The 18,657-nt window shown below is 40.5% G+C and overlaps 1 protein-coding gene across 1 annotated transcript in view; it reads left to right on the forward strand.

Moving 5' to 3' along the window:
- ccdc40 (coiled-coil domain 40 molecular ruler complex subunit) overlaps positions 1-18,657 on the forward strand; it is a 55,208-nt gene that overhangs the window by 11,887 nt on the left and 24,664 nt on the right. The window contains exons 4-11 of the mRNA XM_080209582.1: positions 753-850; positions 1,982-2,065; positions 4,206-4,425; positions 5,732-5,889; positions 11,207-11,329; positions 11,506-11,627; positions 12,581-12,824; positions 14,267-14,449. Of these exons, the coding sequence (XP_080065708.1) occupies positions 753-850; positions 1,982-2,065; positions 4,206-4,425; positions 5,732-5,889; positions 11,207-11,329; positions 11,506-11,627; positions 12,581-12,824; positions 14,267-14,449 (1,232 nt within the window). The remainder of the gene's footprint in view (positions 1-752; positions 851-1,981; positions 2,066-4,205; positions 4,426-5,731; positions 5,890-11,206; positions 11,330-11,505; positions 11,628-12,580; positions 12,825-14,266; positions 14,450-18,657) is intronic.

Genomic DNA, 18,657 nt, shown 5'->3' on the forward strand with positions numbered 1-18,657 from the left:
ATGGCTTCCAATTACCTGCGCCTAACTTTGCTCATTTAAACACTGCCCTAACAATTCCTTGTACTTCTGTATCCTCCAACTATGTCTGGGTGCGTTCTCAGGATGCACATCAGAGGTGGAGGTGGCTTGCTGTCTTCCATACCCTATTGCCTGAGATGCCCTTGGTGGGCATCCTCTGGAGGGCTGGAACTTGGAGGGGCCCCAGCCTACTTTTGGGTGGCACAGGTTGTTGCCACATCATTCTGTCTGCCCAATGTACCTGAACTGCGCTGGTCTCAGGAATTGGAGACTCTGGCTAGTCACTTATATGGTCTCCTGGGGAGAAGGCCCTGGGATGTGCTCCAGTGGCTCCTCCTCTGTCTGGATGCTATGGGCCCTGGATTACTTGTGGGACAGGAGGACAGGTGGAGTGAAACCAGAAACTTTAACGTAATCTGGTGCTGCCAGTCCTGGAGTTCTGCCATTGTTTGTATCATGTGGCTGACGCCCTCAAGTCTGGACCTTGTGGACAGAGTCTCACTTCAGAGTTCACCCTTCATGGATTTGTTCACTTGTTCAAGACTTTCCAATATGTCCCTAGACTTGTAACTTGCACTACTTCAACATGTTATCAGGAACATATGTGATCAGACAGCTTGTGGGTTTTTTGGCATTTTAACTTAAAAACTCCTTATTATGCTAGAAAATGTTTATAGTTTTCATTGATTTCTGTTCTTCAGGAGAAATGAAAATAACTTTCCCTCTTTCATTAGGCTTGCAACTGGAATGTCCTAAAAGTGCGCATGACTCAGATGAAGAATCAGATATGGATGATGAGCAGACAGAATTGGTTGTGCTGGACCCAGATCATGTAAGAAATGTTTTAGTAAGGTCATTATTTTCAAAATCAATACAGATTTTGCACTTTAAGTTTCAATACTAATATATATTTTAGTAGCAAAACTATGAGCTTTATAAACAAAATGTTGCCAATTGTTCATATTAGGGTGGTACTTCAATAAATTCCAAGCTAATAAATAATTAGCTATAATTCTAAAGCAATACATTAAACAAATATTTTCAATACCAAACAAATATGTGAGCAGTTTAGAATTCTGAAATAAGGTTAGGGCTTTAAATTACACTCTATCATCAGTGTTGTTGGTAATTTTTGTGGTTGAGGATTTATTCTGTTTTATTGCTAGCAGCAGTTGTCATTGTGAATGTTTTACACCTGAGAAGAGTAAAAATGAAGATTATTGATTGCGACATCAGTATTGCAGACTTAATACTAATTTCTTGCAAAATCTTTGCCAAATTATGGATTCCCAAATTAAAACTAACTTGATTATAGTGTTCATTACTCTACGTAAATTTGATTTACCTGTTAAAGAGGAAGTATATTACATTGAATTGCATCATATATAATTTCTTTATAGTTACTAGTTCTCTTCGTTGCCATTGTTCATCATGTTGAAGTGTTTGCTGAAGACAAGAGATGTGAAATCTTAAGATATTGCTCCAGCAATGTCCTGAATAGTAAAATTGGCAATATAGTAAAGGAGAAACACGGTAAATGAGATAATGGGATACAGTGCTCATTTAAAGAATTACTTTGTGATGTCACACCAGGAAAGAGGTTCATGTACAAAATCTCCATCTTCAACCAGCAATTGTTCAGCATTAACCATTTAGTCATGGATAACAGTTGTGTGTAGGTAATTCTAAGAGCACCTGATCAATTATAAACAATTCAACATACTTACACTTTACGATTCTGTGGAGGAAATGGTTTCCCTCCCTCTGTCAGCAAGCAGAACTCTGCACACAGAAACATGAAAAATGCTTAATTCTCGGCTTTTCTCTTTTTTATTTTGGTGACCCTGCATTCATCCTACTGATGAGAAAAGCCTTATTATTATTATTATTTCTTATTATGCATTCATCCTACTGATAAGGATAGTTATCTATGTTTTAAATATTTTTCTTTTTAATAACATAGCCTCTAATGAAGCGTTTCCAGGAAGCTCTGAAGAACCATCTTTCAAAGCAATTAGACAAGTTAACACTGGAGCTCAGGGATTTGGTAAGTGCAGTAACTGCTATTAATGAATTCCGGATAATCAAATAATGTAACATTTAATGCAGTGATTTGGCATTCAGCAACATTTAAATTGTAGCTCTTCAGCAAGAATAGTTATGCATGGCAGTAATGGGAACTCATTTTGCAGAAAATTGTTTGTTAGATTTATAGCCCTTATTTACAGGTAGAACAAAGAAAATTATAGCACAGGAACAGGCCCTTTGGCCCTCCAAACCTGCACCGACCATGCTGCCCAACTTAATTAAAACCCCTTCCCTTCCGGGAACTGTATCCCTCTATTCCCATCCTATTCATGTATTTGTCAAGACTCCCCTTAAAAGTCACTATTGTATCCGCTTCCACGACCTCCCCCGGCAACGAATTCCAGGCACCCACTATTTTCTGTGTAAAAAAAAAAATCTGCCTTGTACATCTGCTTTAAACCTTGCCACTTGCACCTTAAACCTATGCCCCCTAGTAATTGACTTTTCCATCCTGGGAAAAAGCTTCTGACTATCCACTCTGTCCCTGCCTCTCATAATCTTGTAGACTTTTATCAGGTCTCCCCTCAATCTCCGTCTCCCCAGTGAGAACAAACCAAGTTTTTGCAACGTCTCCTCATAGCTAATACCCTCCATATCAGGCAACATCCTGATAAATCTTTTCTGTACCCTCTGCACAGCCTCCACATCCTTCTGGTAGTGTGGCGACCAGAATTGAACACATTATTCGAAGTGCGGCCTAACTAAGGTTCTATAAAGCTGCAACATGACTTGCTAATTTTTAAACTCAGTACTCCAGCCGATGAAGGCAAGCTTGCCATCTGCCTTCTTGACTACCTTCTCCATCTGCATTGCCACTTTCAATGACCTGTGTACCTGTACATCCAGATCCCTTGGTCTATCAATACTGTTAAGGGTTCTGCCATTTACTGTATATTTCCTATCTGAATTAGACCTTCCAAAATGCAACACCTCTTATTTGTCCAGATTAAACTCCATCTGCCAGCTCTCCGCCCAAGTCTCCAACTGATCTGTATCCTCTGATGGTCCTCATCTCTGCTCGCAAATCCACCAACCTTTGTGTCATCCACAAACTTACTAATCAAACCAGTTACATTTTCCTCCAAATCATTTATATATATATTACAAACAGCAAAGGTCCCAGCCCTGATCTCTGAGGAATACCACTTGTCACAACCCTCCAATCAGAAACACACCCTTCCGCTGCTATCCTCTGTCTTTGACCGATGGTAGTCATGATGTGGAGATGCCAGAATTGGACTGGGATAAACACAGTAAGTTCTTTGACCGAGCCAGTTTTGTATCTACCATGCTAGCTTACCTCTGATCCCATGCGACTGCACCAGTCTACCATGAGGGACCTTGTCAAAGGCCTTGCTGAAGTCCATGTAGACAACATCCACTGCCCTACCTTCATTGATCATCTTTGTCACTTCCTCGAAAAACTCGAATCAACTTTGTGAGACACGGCCTCCCCTTCACAAAACCATGTTGCCTTTCACTAATATGTCCACTTATTTCCAAGCAGGAGTAAATCCTGTCTCGAAGAACCCTGTCCAATAATTTTCCTACCACTGATGTAAGGCTCACCAGCCTGTAATTACCTGGATTATTCTTGCCACCTTTAAACAAAGGAACAGTATTGGCTATTCTCCAATCTTCTGGAACCTCCCCTGTAGCCAGTGAGGATACAAAGATTTCTATCAAGGCCCCAGCAATTTCCTCCCTTGCCTCTCAATATTCTGGGGTATATACCATCAGGTCTTTTGGTTTAGCTGCTAGCTGCAATCCAAACACTTGACATCTTCCACAAAGAGACATATCAGCAAGCATGATTTCAAAATTTAAGAAAAATCATGATTAAAATTATTTATCTTTTCTTCAAATTGCTTCGAAAATAGGGCCATCTCTTTCTGACCGCTTTAGTATGTGGGCAAATGATTATTCCTAACCTCAACAGGTTTCTGAATCTTTTAATAAACCATGTTATATTTTCACCACTATAGGTCATAAGTGAAAGGGTAGTTACATATATTAGTGCACTCAATTCTGTACTCCAAATAATTTTCTTTAAAGATTAAAAACAAATTGACATCAGTAGTTAATTACTTTTTTCCAAGGAATGGAGAATGAAAAAACAGACAACTGAGCGTGAAGACACAGGAGTGATACTTTATGGAACACAGCAGTCTCTTGCCCAAATCCAAATGGAACTTGAAAAATTACATGACCGTTGCTCATTAGCTTCATCAAAAAGAAGAAAGGCAGAGGAAGATTTGGCACATGTTAGGAATCTTTACCAAATGTCACAAGCCACAACAAATGGTGAACGCTCAAAAGGTAAGCTATAGAATTTAGTTAACTATTTGATACTGATTAAATAAAAGAAACAAAGTCAATGACTTCAAACAGAGTTTTAAGGTAACAGAAAACCCCATTGTAGTAGCTTAAATGTATTAGTGTTTGCAGGTTATATAGAAAGAAAAATGTTCATGGTGTATCTAAGTTAGATGAAACCACACAATTAGACCTGTTACATCAAGTTATGTTCTGCATGCAACTATTAAGCATGACAACTGCAGACAGCTGTCCAGGATGGGATCTGCACAGCACTGAGGCATAATAAACAGAAGTTCACAAAGGCAGAGTCAGAGGAAAAAAGAGGTCAGAAGTAGTTGCAAGGCCAAAGAAGGTTAGATGAACAGAAAGGGGTGAGGCAGTGAAGGCATTTAAACAATGGGTTAAGAATTTTGATTTGGAGGCTTTTGAGGATCAGGGGCAAATATAATCAAGAAGAATAAAGAAGGATGAGTGAGTGGGATTTGCTATATTATAGAATATGGGCCATAATGTTTTGGATGAGCTAAAATTTACAGTGTGGAGAATAAAAAGCCAGACAGAAGAACACTGTAATGGACATTCCTAAAGGTGACAAAAGAGATGGCAGTTTCTGCAAGAGATTGTTGACTCAGGAGTAAACACAGGTATTATTATGGAAAGATGGATAGGTGATCTTTGTAATGGATAAGATATAGGGTCAGTTGTTCATTTGATTGACTAACTAGAACAATAGAGTGAGACAGTAACTGTTGGGGACCAATGAATGGGGGATGATGAGTGTATGATGTTGTAGCAGAGACTAAGGACAATTAATTGAAGGAAATTGTAGCACATCCAAGACTGCATTTAGATAAGGATTCTGACAAAACAGATGTGGTGATAGTGTCAAGAGAGATGGTGTAGAAGTGAAGCTGGATATTGTCAAGCCAACCGCGAAGTCTGCAAATGATGCCCACATGGGGCACTATTTAGACGAGGGAAAGAAAGGGACCAAGAACAAAGACAACAATATTAATCAGTAAATGGTAATTAGGTTGCCATAACCTCGTTATAAAACCAGTACATGGTTGGTGGAAAAAAGAAAATTGAGGAAGGTAAAGAACTATGGTGTTGCAGACAAAATGGCCCTGGGATATAGAACTAAGCACAACTGCTCTTTCAAAACAGCGTGGTGACACAGTGGTTGGGGATATATGAGATATGGTCTCAATCAAGAGATTATAGAACACAAGCAAAGACTCTTCCTTTTGACATTGATATGATATTGAATATTGTTATTTCATGTTATCATGTAATTTCATCCTAGTTTCACAGCTGCAAACAGAAGTTGAAAATATTGCGCTGAGACATTTCTACATGGAGAGCTTAAAACATGATGTGTGTTCTGACATCATGGTAATGAAACGTGCAACGGAAAAATTAGAGACTGAAAAATTACAGGCAGCAAAGCTGAAACAGAAGCAGGTATGGTGAATGATAAACTTGTCTTAATTGCTAACTACAAGTTCCTTAACAATGAGTGAAATTTTCCCAGACCAGTGGAAACAGATTTGGTAGCATGCGTGGTGGAAGAATTGCAAAAGATGAAGTTGGATCATGGTGAGGATTTGCTATCACTCCCCCATCCCCCATCTCCTTCTGACTTTCCCAGGGATAGGTTGGCAGTGTGGCAGTGTCAGGGGTGGTGGAGGAAGTGAATGGCAGAAGCGCAAAGCAAAATAAAGTACTTAAGACAATTAGGAGTAACATGCAAATGCATTGCCTCAGGTGATCCATGCTGTGACTAGCTGGGCTGATTGGAGAAGGCACATTCACAGTGGGAAATGTTGTTCAGTAAAACTGAGAAGCTGTGAGTTATTTGATCCATTACATTGAAGAATTTCAATCATAACTAGGTCAGAGATTGCCGTTCAAAGCACTTCCCCCAGAGGTACTATCATTACTTAACAGGTGATTATCAATTGCATGGAAGGAATTTCACCTGTTCAGTATGTCACCCACCTTCAGCTGTACTTCCCAGCTGCCAGCCTTCAAAGCAGCAGAGAAGTAACTGTTCCAACAACAGCAGGAACAACTCCAACAGCAGCACTTTCGCCTCAGTCACATACTCTTATGTCAGGCAGAGGCCACAGAGATAAAGCTGGAATATAGCGAGACCTTCAGCACCATCTACAAGCTGATGAACAGCTCTGTCAACATGTCTAAGTACCAGTGCTTCAGGATCTTCGGCTCTTGGAGCAGGTTGCTGCTGTCATCTGCAATTTCATGGAACAAGACCTTCTTCCTTGTAGAAGAGGTAGATATGAGGTGCCAGTGGCTAACAAAATGCCTGACACTGGTGATCCCCTTCCCTCTTCTCCATCTGCTGTTTACTCCCATCCACCATTTAAGAACATAAGAACATAAGAAATAGGAGCAGGAGTAGGCCATCTAGCCCTTCGAGCCTGCCCCGCCATTTAATAAGATCATGGCTGATCTGTCGTGGCTCAGTTCCACATTCCCTCTCTTATCAAAAACCCATCAACCCGCGTCTTAAAAATATTTAGTGAGGTAGCCTCCACCACTTCAACGGGCAGAGAATTCCAGAGATTCACCACCCTTTGAGTGAAGAAGTTCTTCCTCAACTCCGTTCTAAACCGCCCCCCCTTTATCTTGAGGCTGTGCCCCCTAGTTCTACTATCCTTTCTGAGCGGGAAGAGTCTCTCCACCTCTATCCTATCCATCCCATTCATCATCTTTATATGTCTCAATGAGATCTCCCCTCATTCTTCTAAACTCTAACGAGTACAAGCCTAGTTTATTCAGCCTCTCCTCATAGCTCAACCCCTTCAACTCCAGCATCAGCCTAGTAAACCTCCTCTGCACTCCCTCCAAGGCCAAAATATCCTTGCGTAAGTACGGCACCCAAAACTGCACACAGTACTCCAGCTGCAGCCTCACCAATGCCCTATACAGCCGCAGCAAGACCTCCCTACTTTTATATTCAATCCCCCTCGCTATGAAGGCCAGCATCCCATTCGCCTTCCTGACCACCTGCTGCACCTGCAGGCTGGGTTTTTGCGACTCATGCACAAGGACCCCGAGGTTCCTCTGCACCATCGCTTGCTGCAGTTTTTCGCCACGTAAATGATAATCCTTCCTACCATTATTCCTACCAAAGTGGACCACCTCGCACTTGCCAACATTAAATTCCATTTGCCAGTTCCTGGCCCATTCGCCCAGCCTATCTAGATCCTTCTGCAGACTCTCCACACCCTCCGCGCAATTCGCCGTTCCACCAATCTTGGTGTCATCAGCAAATTTCGACACCATACACTCGGTTCCCTCCTCCAGATCATCTATATAAATGGTAAATAACTGAGGCCCCAGCACCGACCCCTGGGGCACTCCACTAGTCACCAACCGCCAATCCGAATAGCACCCATTGACCTCCACTCTCTGCCTCCTATTTGATAACCAATCCTCTATCCACACTAACACCCTACCCCCAACTCCATGTCCCCTGACCTTCTGCAATAACCTCTTGTGAGGCACCTTGTCAAACGCCTTCTGAAAATCAAGAAAGACCACATCCACCGGCTCTCCTCTATCCATCGCTCTAGACACATCCTCATAGAACTCCAGTAAATTTGTCAGACACGACTTCCCCTTAACGAAACCGTGCTGCGTCTGCTCTATCAAGCAATTTCCCTCAAGATGCCTCGCTATTTCCTCCTTGATGATGGATTCTAACATTTTACCTACAACAGACGTTAAACTAACCGGCCTATAATTTTGCCTTTTGCCTGGCACCCTTCTTAAACAGCGGCGTAACATTAGCCGTTTTCCAATCTTCCGGCACTTCCCTGGAATCCAGCGACATTTGGAAAATAACCACCAAGGCATCCACTATCACCTCCGCCATTTCTTTCAGAACCCTCGGATGCATTCCATCCGGTCCTGGGGACTTGTCCACAATCAGTCCCTCCAGTCTGTCGAGCATGCCTCTCTAGTCCCTCCAGTCCTACCACCTTTCCATCTCTAACACCCGGCAAATTATTCACATCCTCCTCCGTGAAGACTGAAACAAAAAAGTTATTCAAGACCTTAGCCATTTCCCCATCCCCTACCACTAAGTCCCCCTTCTCATCCTCTAAGGGTCCAACGTTCACCCTAGCCAGCCTCTTCCTTTTTATATATTTATAAAAACTCTTGCTATCCTTTTTTATATTAAGCGCTAGCCCAGCTTCATAGTTTCTCCTACCCTTCTTTATCAAATTCTTTGTCAATCTTTGTTGACATTTAAACCTCTCCCAATCCTCTTCTCGCCCACTACTCTTACTACTCTAAACGCCTCCGCTTTTAATTTAACACTTTCCTTCACCTCCTTCGTTATCCACGGCTTATTACCTCTCCTCCTGTGGTCCTTTTTGACCATCGGAATAAATTTCTGCTGAGCACCAAGAAAGATCTCCTTAAAGATCCTCCACTGCTCCTCAGCGGACCTACCTTCCTACACGCTCCCCCAGTCCACATTCGCCAATTCTTCTCTCATCCTACTGTACTCCCCTCTGTTCAAACAAAGGACGCGTGTCTGGGAACCCACTTTCTCCTCCTCCATCTGCACCAGAAACTCCACCATACAATGATTTGTGCACCCTGTACTGGTGGGAATGGTTTGTGTGCAGAGGAAGACAGGATATCATTCGTGGTGGATGCAGGAGGACAATAAGCTGAGCATAAGTAGGAAGTTAGCTGCTCAGTTGGAGATATGAGATGTCTGCAGAGAGAGTAACCAATGGAGCTGCAAGATGTATTGACCTGAAGCTTGCTGTGTAGGAGAATACTTGGCAAATCACAGTGTGGAGATTAGCACCTGGAAATGTTATTTGCTCACCTGTCATGTCCCCCTGAGGTCCTTGATCCTCCTGGTGTGTTGTCTGCAGGTTGAAGGGAGCACACTCCAGCTGTTCACTTCCATCCCTGTGTCCTTGGTTGGAGAAGCTGCCCTATTCCTCCCAACCTTGGGAGGACTCAACTCACTGAAGCCTCTAAGCAGGACACCCAGGTGAGAATGAGATCCGCAGGATTGGCCATGCTTCCCAGGTCTCCTTTCCATTTCTGTAGGTGCGGCGGGGTAAACAGTCCAAGTGCTGCTTAGCTTTTCTGAAAAATATTATGTTATGGTCCTGCTAAACAGAAATTCTCCCCTTGACAGAAGGAATGAATCATCCCACTCACTCACTCTCCCAACTGATTGGGCAGTCAGGAGGTGGAGCTTAATAGATTTCCTCTGGTAAAGAGCAACCAGACGGCCTATAAATTGGATAGCCAGACATGCAACCCGATACTGCTCTGGCCAGAGACTAAGGTTCCACCCCATGTCACAGATGGAAGAACAATGATATTGTAAGGAAGTTGAGTTATCAGAAATAATATGTTTTACATTAAATTGTCTTGATACTGAAATTTGTTTGGTAGTTGCATTAAACTGCATCTGCTCCTCTGCTTATAGCACCTTCAGCCAAGGGAACTGACAGACAGTCTGCTCCTTGGATCTCCACTGATGTCTTTAAGCTCTCACTGAGAACTAGGCTACTGCAGCCTGGAGTTGACCATCCTCTTTTTGAAAAATGTCCACAACTCTGGACAATTCCTTTGTCAAAATAATATTATAATTAGAATCTCACCAGTTGGGGAATCAAACATGTCAACTTGCCCATAAAAAGGCAGCACAGCAAAGGTATTTTGCCATCTCCCTGGTTGATATGCATTTAAAAATATAATCTCCATGTTATCCAAATCTTGGCTTAATGATCATATTCAGACTTCTGAGTTAGAGTCGTTGGTGCAAGTTCTGCTCCAGAGGCATTGGTACTGAGGAGGGATTCTGTGTTAAAGGTGTTATGTTTTAAAAAAGACAGTATAGCCATCTGCCTGATCAACATGTGAAAGATTTTGTGGAGAAGAAGGACAGAGGAGTTCTCTTTTATTCTAACAAACATTTTCTCTCAACTAACACCACAATATAGTCAATATTACTGTTTGTTAGACTGTTCCATTTTGGTTACGTTTTGTTCGGTTTCAATGAAATCATCAAAGATGAAAGAGGTTAACTGCAAGTCTTTGTTGACTCTTGGAATGGTTTACTAATAAAGTGAAGGGTACCACTTGTCTCCATGCTTGGGTCTCTATGTGGCACTTCACTGTGAATAGTACCGTACTCGGTTCCACATTAGCCCAATCATGGAATTCCTTCAGTGCAGAAGGAGGGCATTCAGCTCATCATGTCTGCACTGACTCTCAGACAGAGCATCCCACCCAGGCTCTCCCTTCGTAATCCCGCACAGTTACCCCGCTATTCCCCCTAACCTACACATCTTGGGCACGAAGGGGCAATTTAGCATGGCCAATCCATCTATCCTGCACATCTTTGGACGGGCGAGGAGGAAACCAGAGCACCCAGAGGAAAGACACACAGACACGGGGAGAACGTGTGAACTCTACACAGTCACCAAGGCTGGAATTGAACCCAAGTCCCTGGCGCTGTGAGGCAGCATTGTGCCACAGTACTGTCCAATATGTGCTAGACCCTTATCTTCCTATGCATAAATTAGCTACCACATTTACCAATAACACACATTGATTATACAGAAGTGGTTGTTAAGATGCCTTTGGGACATACTGAAAAAATGGAAGATGCTATATAAATGCAAGTCTCTTTTTAGAAGCAAAATATAATGATTGCTCCTTATTGATACTGTCTTCGCAGTGAGCTATAAATAATTCTCTTGTGTTCCAGGACATGTTTGTAGACCGTTTAGTATCACAAATAGATGCACTACGAGAACAAATTGCAATGTATGATGCCCAGTATGTCGCACAAGCAGAAGAAACAAAAGCGGCTCGAAAAACAGTAGCAGAGGTGAGAAAATTCTTAGCACCACTGTTTATCACATATGCAAATTACTGTTGTATGAAGAAAAGATGACACTTTCACACATGGCCTGGCACTTTGGAGTATACTAGTTTGTTTTAGTACATTCATTATTATTTGCAGCTTTCTTTTACTTTTATTAAATCTCTCAAATCCTTTCTCAGGCTACCACGGAGATTGAGGCAATTGGCTATGAGAAAAAACAACTAGTAGAAGAGTGGAACAGTAGCCTAATTGGGATGCAACGACGTGATGAGGCATACTCTGCAATGCAGGAAGCTGTCAGGTACAGTTCAGAGTCTAAATAAGATGATATTAGTTCTGCTGAATAACTATGAATTTTTAAATTAATTTGCCATATATTTAAATAATTTGTTTTGTTACTGTTCATGTTTGGTTCTGCTCCTCATCCAATATAGCACATCAAAGATTTTCACAGTTCTTGACTGATAACTATCTGACTGAAAAGGCAGACATTTGTCATAAATTCCATTTGAACAATTTGCTGATGGAACGATAACTGACATCAACTGAGTGGCTTGTTTCTAAATTTAAGCCCCAAAAACAGAAGTTGCAATAGAAGTACTTCCTTCCAAGATAGTGTTCGCTTTCAATTTCTGACCTGTATGTCAAAGTTTGTTTGCACTAACGTCAAGCATGTACAAATGCGTAAAGACAGAACTTATCAGTACTAATTTGGCATGTGTAATTCATGTGCTTTTACGTTGTCAGACATAGCGTACATTTTGACTGTTCATAGATCTGTTTCAGTTCCCACTCACCAGAGTACACAAAGGTACCAAAGAATTTGGTAATCTCTACTAACAAGTACATAGATATTTGATTCATGTCATAGTGTTTGCTTGGCAAAAAAGCATTGTTGAATCTGTGCATAATATTTTGAAAAGGATATCTAAAATATGAGTTCCCCATCTATATAGTCCCTCCATCATGTATACTAACTTTTTTCCATATTTTTAATAATTTACCATATTCTTCTAACTTACGCATTTTTAAATCTCATACACATCATTTCATAATTAGTTCTATAATTGGTTTTGTGCCTATTGTTGATGAGCTAATTTCAGTTTCCTATCTTTGAAAACTTATTTAACTTTCCAGTGTTCTACTTTTTTCCTAAAATATCTGCCTCTGAGCTATAAAGATTATTTAATAGCTGACAGTTATGTTTTCTGTCAATTTATGTGAGATGCTAATGATTCTCCTTTTTTTATGCAGCGAATCAAAGCACCAGTTGGATACATTGAAGACTGAAATGCACGCTTATAAAAATTTTATTATGAAACAAGAGGAGAAGAATGAATTTCTAACAATTTCACTGAACAGATTGATGAATGATGTTAATATGACCCAAAAAATGATTATGCAAAACCTGGCAAAGCAGGAAGGATTAAAGCATGAATATAGCACCTACACTCGAACACTACATGAAACAGAACGTTTGCTCAACAAAGCTTCATTAGTAAGCATATTGACGTCATGAACACTGTTAAGCTTTTAACCAGACTAAATAGTAATCACCCTCTAGTTACCTCTGGTTACAGCATTGTCAATTTCCAAACATCCCCGTTGGGTCTTCAAGAGCTAGAGCATTATACCATAACAACCTGTAAAGTGCAATTACATTTTTCAACTGCTATTTTTGTATTCTTACCTAATAACGTTTAGTCAACCAGCAAACCTACTGATCTTGCACAACATTAAAATTAAGACACAGAGGAATGGCGCATATGCAGGTCCTGCTGAATTTAGCTGCATGACCTTATTTGAATTTTCTTTCTGTTTCCTGCCCGGCTACTGGGCAGATGAGATGCTGGCAGACTTTGGCAGGAAGCCTGAAGTAGAAGACTGCAGCAAGGGACTGGAAATATAGATAGAAGGGATCACAGGTGTGTGTGGAGATCACATTGGGGGCAGGTGGTGGTTGGCATTGGATCACAAAGGAATCAGTATTATGGGAAGCAAGGGAAATTGCACCAGCTTAGCTTAGGGTTGCTGGGCAAAGCATTCCTGCTCCATCTGACCCATAAGCAGTGCTGGAAAAACACTTCCCAGCTTCATCTCCCTTTATTGCTGAATTTCCTGATTAACCATATTAAAACAACTGACCTGCCTTTTGCAAAAAGATTATTTGCCTACCCATTCAACCTACCTGGTTAAATCAGATGTAAGTGCACTTGGGGTAAGGTTTTTCACATTTAAGTATTTAATACCCTCTCCCAGGAACCCCTCCTCCCATACTGGGTTATTAAAATGCCCCCTTTTCTGACCTTAGTCATGTAATTAGGAGGACCTGCCAGGTGAAAAATTTTTTGCAAAAATAGAGGGCATAGTGCCATGTTTTTGAAATAATTTAACACTGAATACAATTTTATAAAGCTAAAACTCTTACAAATTAATTTTTGAATGAATTTTCAAATAAAAATGAACAGCAAAACTTCAAACTCAGTGCTAATTTAGTGATATTATTAATGCAAGCTGTTTAGCGCTTTGAGATTAATTACATTGCACCTTTGCACTGGTAGGGTTTGATGAACAGAAAATCTGTTGAGTTTCCCATATCAGCCAAGCCCTCTTGAAGAAGTGCCCAGCAAAGGCCACTTGTGCCTGGAGGAGAAGACATGGATAATCAGAAGCTGGTTACTGATACCTCCTCTTCCTCGCTTAAAAGCAGTATTATCAGAAAGCTGGCTTCCGGACCCAGGTTTGCTGAGAGGTTCAGGATAGAGGAAAGAGACAACACAATCTTAAAAATACAAAGAAACATATCCTCCCTCAAAAAGTGTAACATTGGTAACTCTGTATGGAAAGACCACGTATGAAGTATTCTTTTAGCCTACAATGTTTGTTCTTTTGATTTTTCAATACAGCAAATTTAAGACCCCCACTGTATTTCATACCTAGGACAAGAACGCACGTCTAAGTGAGATCAAAGTACTACAGTTACAAATAGAAAAGGAATATGCAACAAAGGTTAAACTGGAAGATGAAATTACGGCAAAATTGGAGAGTAACTTGACCATGAACCAGGCAACAGATTACTTGAAACGCTCGGCTGACAAGCTTCGAATCCGAAAACGACAGTTGGTATGGAAAGACGTATATTAAATATTCCTAAGTATATAAAATGCTGCCGATTTAACATTTTTCCAAATATGGCATTGCCAATTCCCAAAATAAACATGTAAAAATCACAAAATATTGATTTATCAAAAGCTTTATAGTTATATTTTATACATGCACAGTGTTCAAATTGCTGCATAAAAGGTCTTATCTGCTTATGAAATTACTTAATGAAATATCATACTGTCTTTTCAAACTGACTTTTGAATTATCAGTTGGCTGGAGTCTGTAACTGTTAAATACGGCTTGCATATCTTGAAAACCTATTACTTTCCTTAATCTAATGCAGTGTATTCATGTTATTCAGTTGTTTTTCTCTTTCAACCTCAATCATCTCCACTTATGAACGTGGGGTCAGCCTTGACTTAATTGGAGCATTCTGAAAATTGTGGGTTCAAATCTCAGTTCAGGTACATGAGCACATAACGCCAAAGGTAAACCAAGGCTCCAAAGAGTGCATCAGATAGTACCCTAGGATCTTTTAAGGGGATGCTCCCACTGCCATCATTTGTAGCTATTCCTCAAGCAACATGACTAATAAGATTATTTCATTATGTATCTCATTGCTTGTCGGATTTTTGCTATATAAATTGCTGCCATATTTCCTACATTATAATAATAACCACATTTAAAAAATACTTTAATACTATAAAGCTTCTGTTCGTTTTAATTTGGGCTAAATATACATACTGCATGTACTGCTTATCTGCTATAAATATTGTATTTTCATCCCTATTTCTCTAACAACTCTTGAACAGTATCTTACCTTGCCTATGAAGACAATTTTAACCTATGTAATTATGTGTTATCAGTGTATCTTTGCATTATCAAAATATAATTGTGTACTTTTTAATGTTAGTGAGATTCTAAAAAAAACCTTCTAAGAAATTTTGATTTGAAGTCCAAATGTGGGGTAATTGAGTGGTAAGCAACTGTCTGTACACATTATTCTCAAATAGGAAATAATTGTGGCTGCATTCTAGCTGTCCATTAAAAGTATAGAGAGTATTTTTACATTTCTGCTTGATGTCATGTTATTGCCACAATTAGTACCAGATCTTTAAAAAGAATTGAAGGTGAGGCACACAGCAAATGTCCCTTGTACTGATTTCTCAAAGCCTTCAGTACACATGAATCATTAAACTGTGGAAAAAATCTTACTTGCAGTGCATGCATAGTTTGTACTCTCCAAGTTCGTTCATACACATGAGGCCAAGCCTTGGCTATAAAGCTTATTTCATACGTAGTTAGTATTGTTGTACCTAGTACAACAAGGTAGTTTTTAACAGATGCAATCCAAACCGCTTTGTACTGCAATGGTATTCAAATGAAACCAACTGAATTTTCCAATGAGTGGTTTATAATAACTGAGTTGATTCTTTTAGCAAGTACCCTGCACTAGATTTGCAAGATTCTTAGTTCTTTAAACAGATAATACAAAAATTGAAGACAAAACACTTTTTTGGGACATATGTAAAACAACCTTCTAACCTCCAATTGGATACACAGGGTTTTGACTGAGACTAGTTGATCTATTTATACAAGTAATAGCAACATGTGTGTTCTGTATGGTCTTAACTTGATTTGAAAAGATTATTCAGGATGGAATTATTTTTTAATAGCTCCAAAATTCTAAGTGTTAATCTTAGGAACCAGTGAATGCAATAAATCCTACAATTCAGAATTGTAGCATTGCCCGTAATTAATAATACCACACCTTTTCCTCCTTTTAATTTCTCTATTATTCCTCAATACTTAGTTACCAGGGATATTGAGAACATATTCTCATCCAACTTTGAACCATGCTTCTTTAAACAGTCACGTTATTATCCCATGCAGCAATCTGTGCCTGCAGCTCACCAACCTTTTACCCTGGTAACAAAGCACCACTATTTAGTACTGTTTGGACAATCTTGCAAAATTGAATTATGCTCATTGATATAAACTTACCATATCTCAAGCTAAATTTACAACAATGCAAGTCAAATAAATTTTGCCCTAGAACCATTTAAAAATCCTACTACTCAGAATTGTAGCATTACCTGTAATTAATAGTACCACACCTTTTCCTCCTTTTAATTTTTCTATTATTCCTCAATTCTTAGTTACCAGGAATATGAAGAATATAGAACATAGAACATAGAACATTACAGCGCAGAACAGGCCCTTCGGCCCACGATGTTGCGCCGACCAGTTACAAAAACAATGACCCACTAGCCTATACCAATCCCTTTTCGTCCATAAACCTATCCAGAGATCTCTTAAACGCCCCCAAACTAGACGCATTTACAACTGCAGCAGGCAGGGCATTCCAATCCCTCACCACCCGCTGGGTAAAGAACCTACCCCTGACATCCGTCCTGTAGCTACCCCCCCTTAATTTAAAGCCATGCCCCCTCGTGCTAGCTTTCTCCATCCGAGGAAAAAGGCTATCACTATCCACCCTATCTAAACCTCTAATCATCTTATATGTTTCAATAAGATCCCCTCTTAGCCGCCTTCTTTCCAACGAAAACAACCCTAGATCCCTCAGTCTCTCCTCATAGGACCTCCCCACCATACCAGGCAACAACCTAGTAAACCTCCTCTGCACCCTCTCCAACGCCTCCACATCCTTCTTGTAATGCGGGGACCAGAACTGCACACAGTACTCCAAGTGCGGCCGCACTAGAGTAGTGTACAGTTGCAACATTACACTGCGACTCCTAAATTCAATCCCCCTACCAATAAACGCCAAGACACCGTACGCCTTCTTGACAACCTTATCTACTTGATTCCCAACTTTCAGGGATCTATGTACACACACACCTAGATCCCTCTGTTCATCCACACTATTCAAAGTCCTCCCGTTAGCCCTATACTCGACACATCTGTTGCTCCTACCAAAGTGAATTACCTCACACTTCTCCGCATTAAATTCCATCCGCCACCTCTCGGCCCAGCTCTGCAACCTATCTAAGTCTCCCTGCAGACTATGACACCCTTCCTCACAATCTACCACACCTCCAACTTTGGTGTCATCAGCAAATTTACTAATCCACCCAACTATACCCTCATCCAGATCATTAATAAAAATTACAAACAACAGTGGCCCCAAAACAGATCCCTGAGGATGTTCTCAATCTTTGAACTATGCTTCTTTAGATGGTCACGAAATTATCCCATGCAGCAATTTCTGCCTGCAGCTCACCAACCTTTTCATGTTCCGCTATGGATATTGACATATATACAGGTTAATACATACTCTGCCTTTCTATTACTTTTTGGTTCCCCAAGACCTCCCCAATAATATAGTTAACCTCTCAGCAAGAATTTTGGGCAGGGATTTGTTTAAGTGCACGCTGTCCGTATGGTGTAGGTGCCCCTTGCTCCAGCATAGGATTTGATGCCCCAAGAGTCTGAAACACTCCCTCGTGCCCCACTTCTCTAGCCATGGCAATGACGTCACTTTTGAATTTCCTTCTCAGTTTTTCCCTTTTAGCTCAAACTCTGACTGATTCAGGGTCTAACTTTGACCTTTTGCACTTTTCCCCTCAGGCTCATTCTTTTTTCTCTAACTGACTGTCTGCCGCCAGTTCCCTAATTTAATCAGTTGTCCTTTCACGCTGTTACCTCTCCGACTTGTTATACCCACTCGCTGATTGTAAATGCAACACTAAAACTAAAATATTGAACTACTGGCACAATGTTACCATTCATGGTTTTGCTTAGAGGAAGACCATCCTACACTATGAGGGTTACACAATAAATTAAGAAGTTAAGCTGCAGTCAAATATGAGGAGCCAGTTCTATGTCCCAGAGTGCCTTGTCCATTGTACCACAAAGCAGTGCAGCTAATCAGTATTCAACAACTGATGATGCACAATCATAACTTATATAGCTCTCATAATATTTGTTACAAGTCCTGCATTTGACTTTCTTTAAGTATTACATTACCATTAAAACTACCAATGTACATACACATGCATGGCTCAAGACATTCAGTATCACAAGTGTTCTGAGATTTGGGAAATGTTGTGGTCTGGGGTAATGGGAGAAGGGGTTCAAATGTCAACATTGCTAACACCATGAGAACTATGTCAAAAACATTCATACAATGGCAAACTACACTGTCAGATAAGTTTAAAAGTGGGGTTAAGCATTGCACTGGGACATTTCAGTGAGAGCTTCCT

Source organism: Carcharhinus amblyrhynchos, chromosome 21, assembly GCF_965287045.1.
Source record: "Carcharhinus amblyrhynchos chromosome 21, sCarAmb.v2.hapA, whole genome shotgun sequence".
NCBI classification, from domain to species: domain Eukaryota; kingdom Metazoa; phylum Chordata; class Chondrichthyes; order Carcharhiniformes; family Carcharhinidae; genus Carcharhinus; species Carcharhinus amblyrhynchos.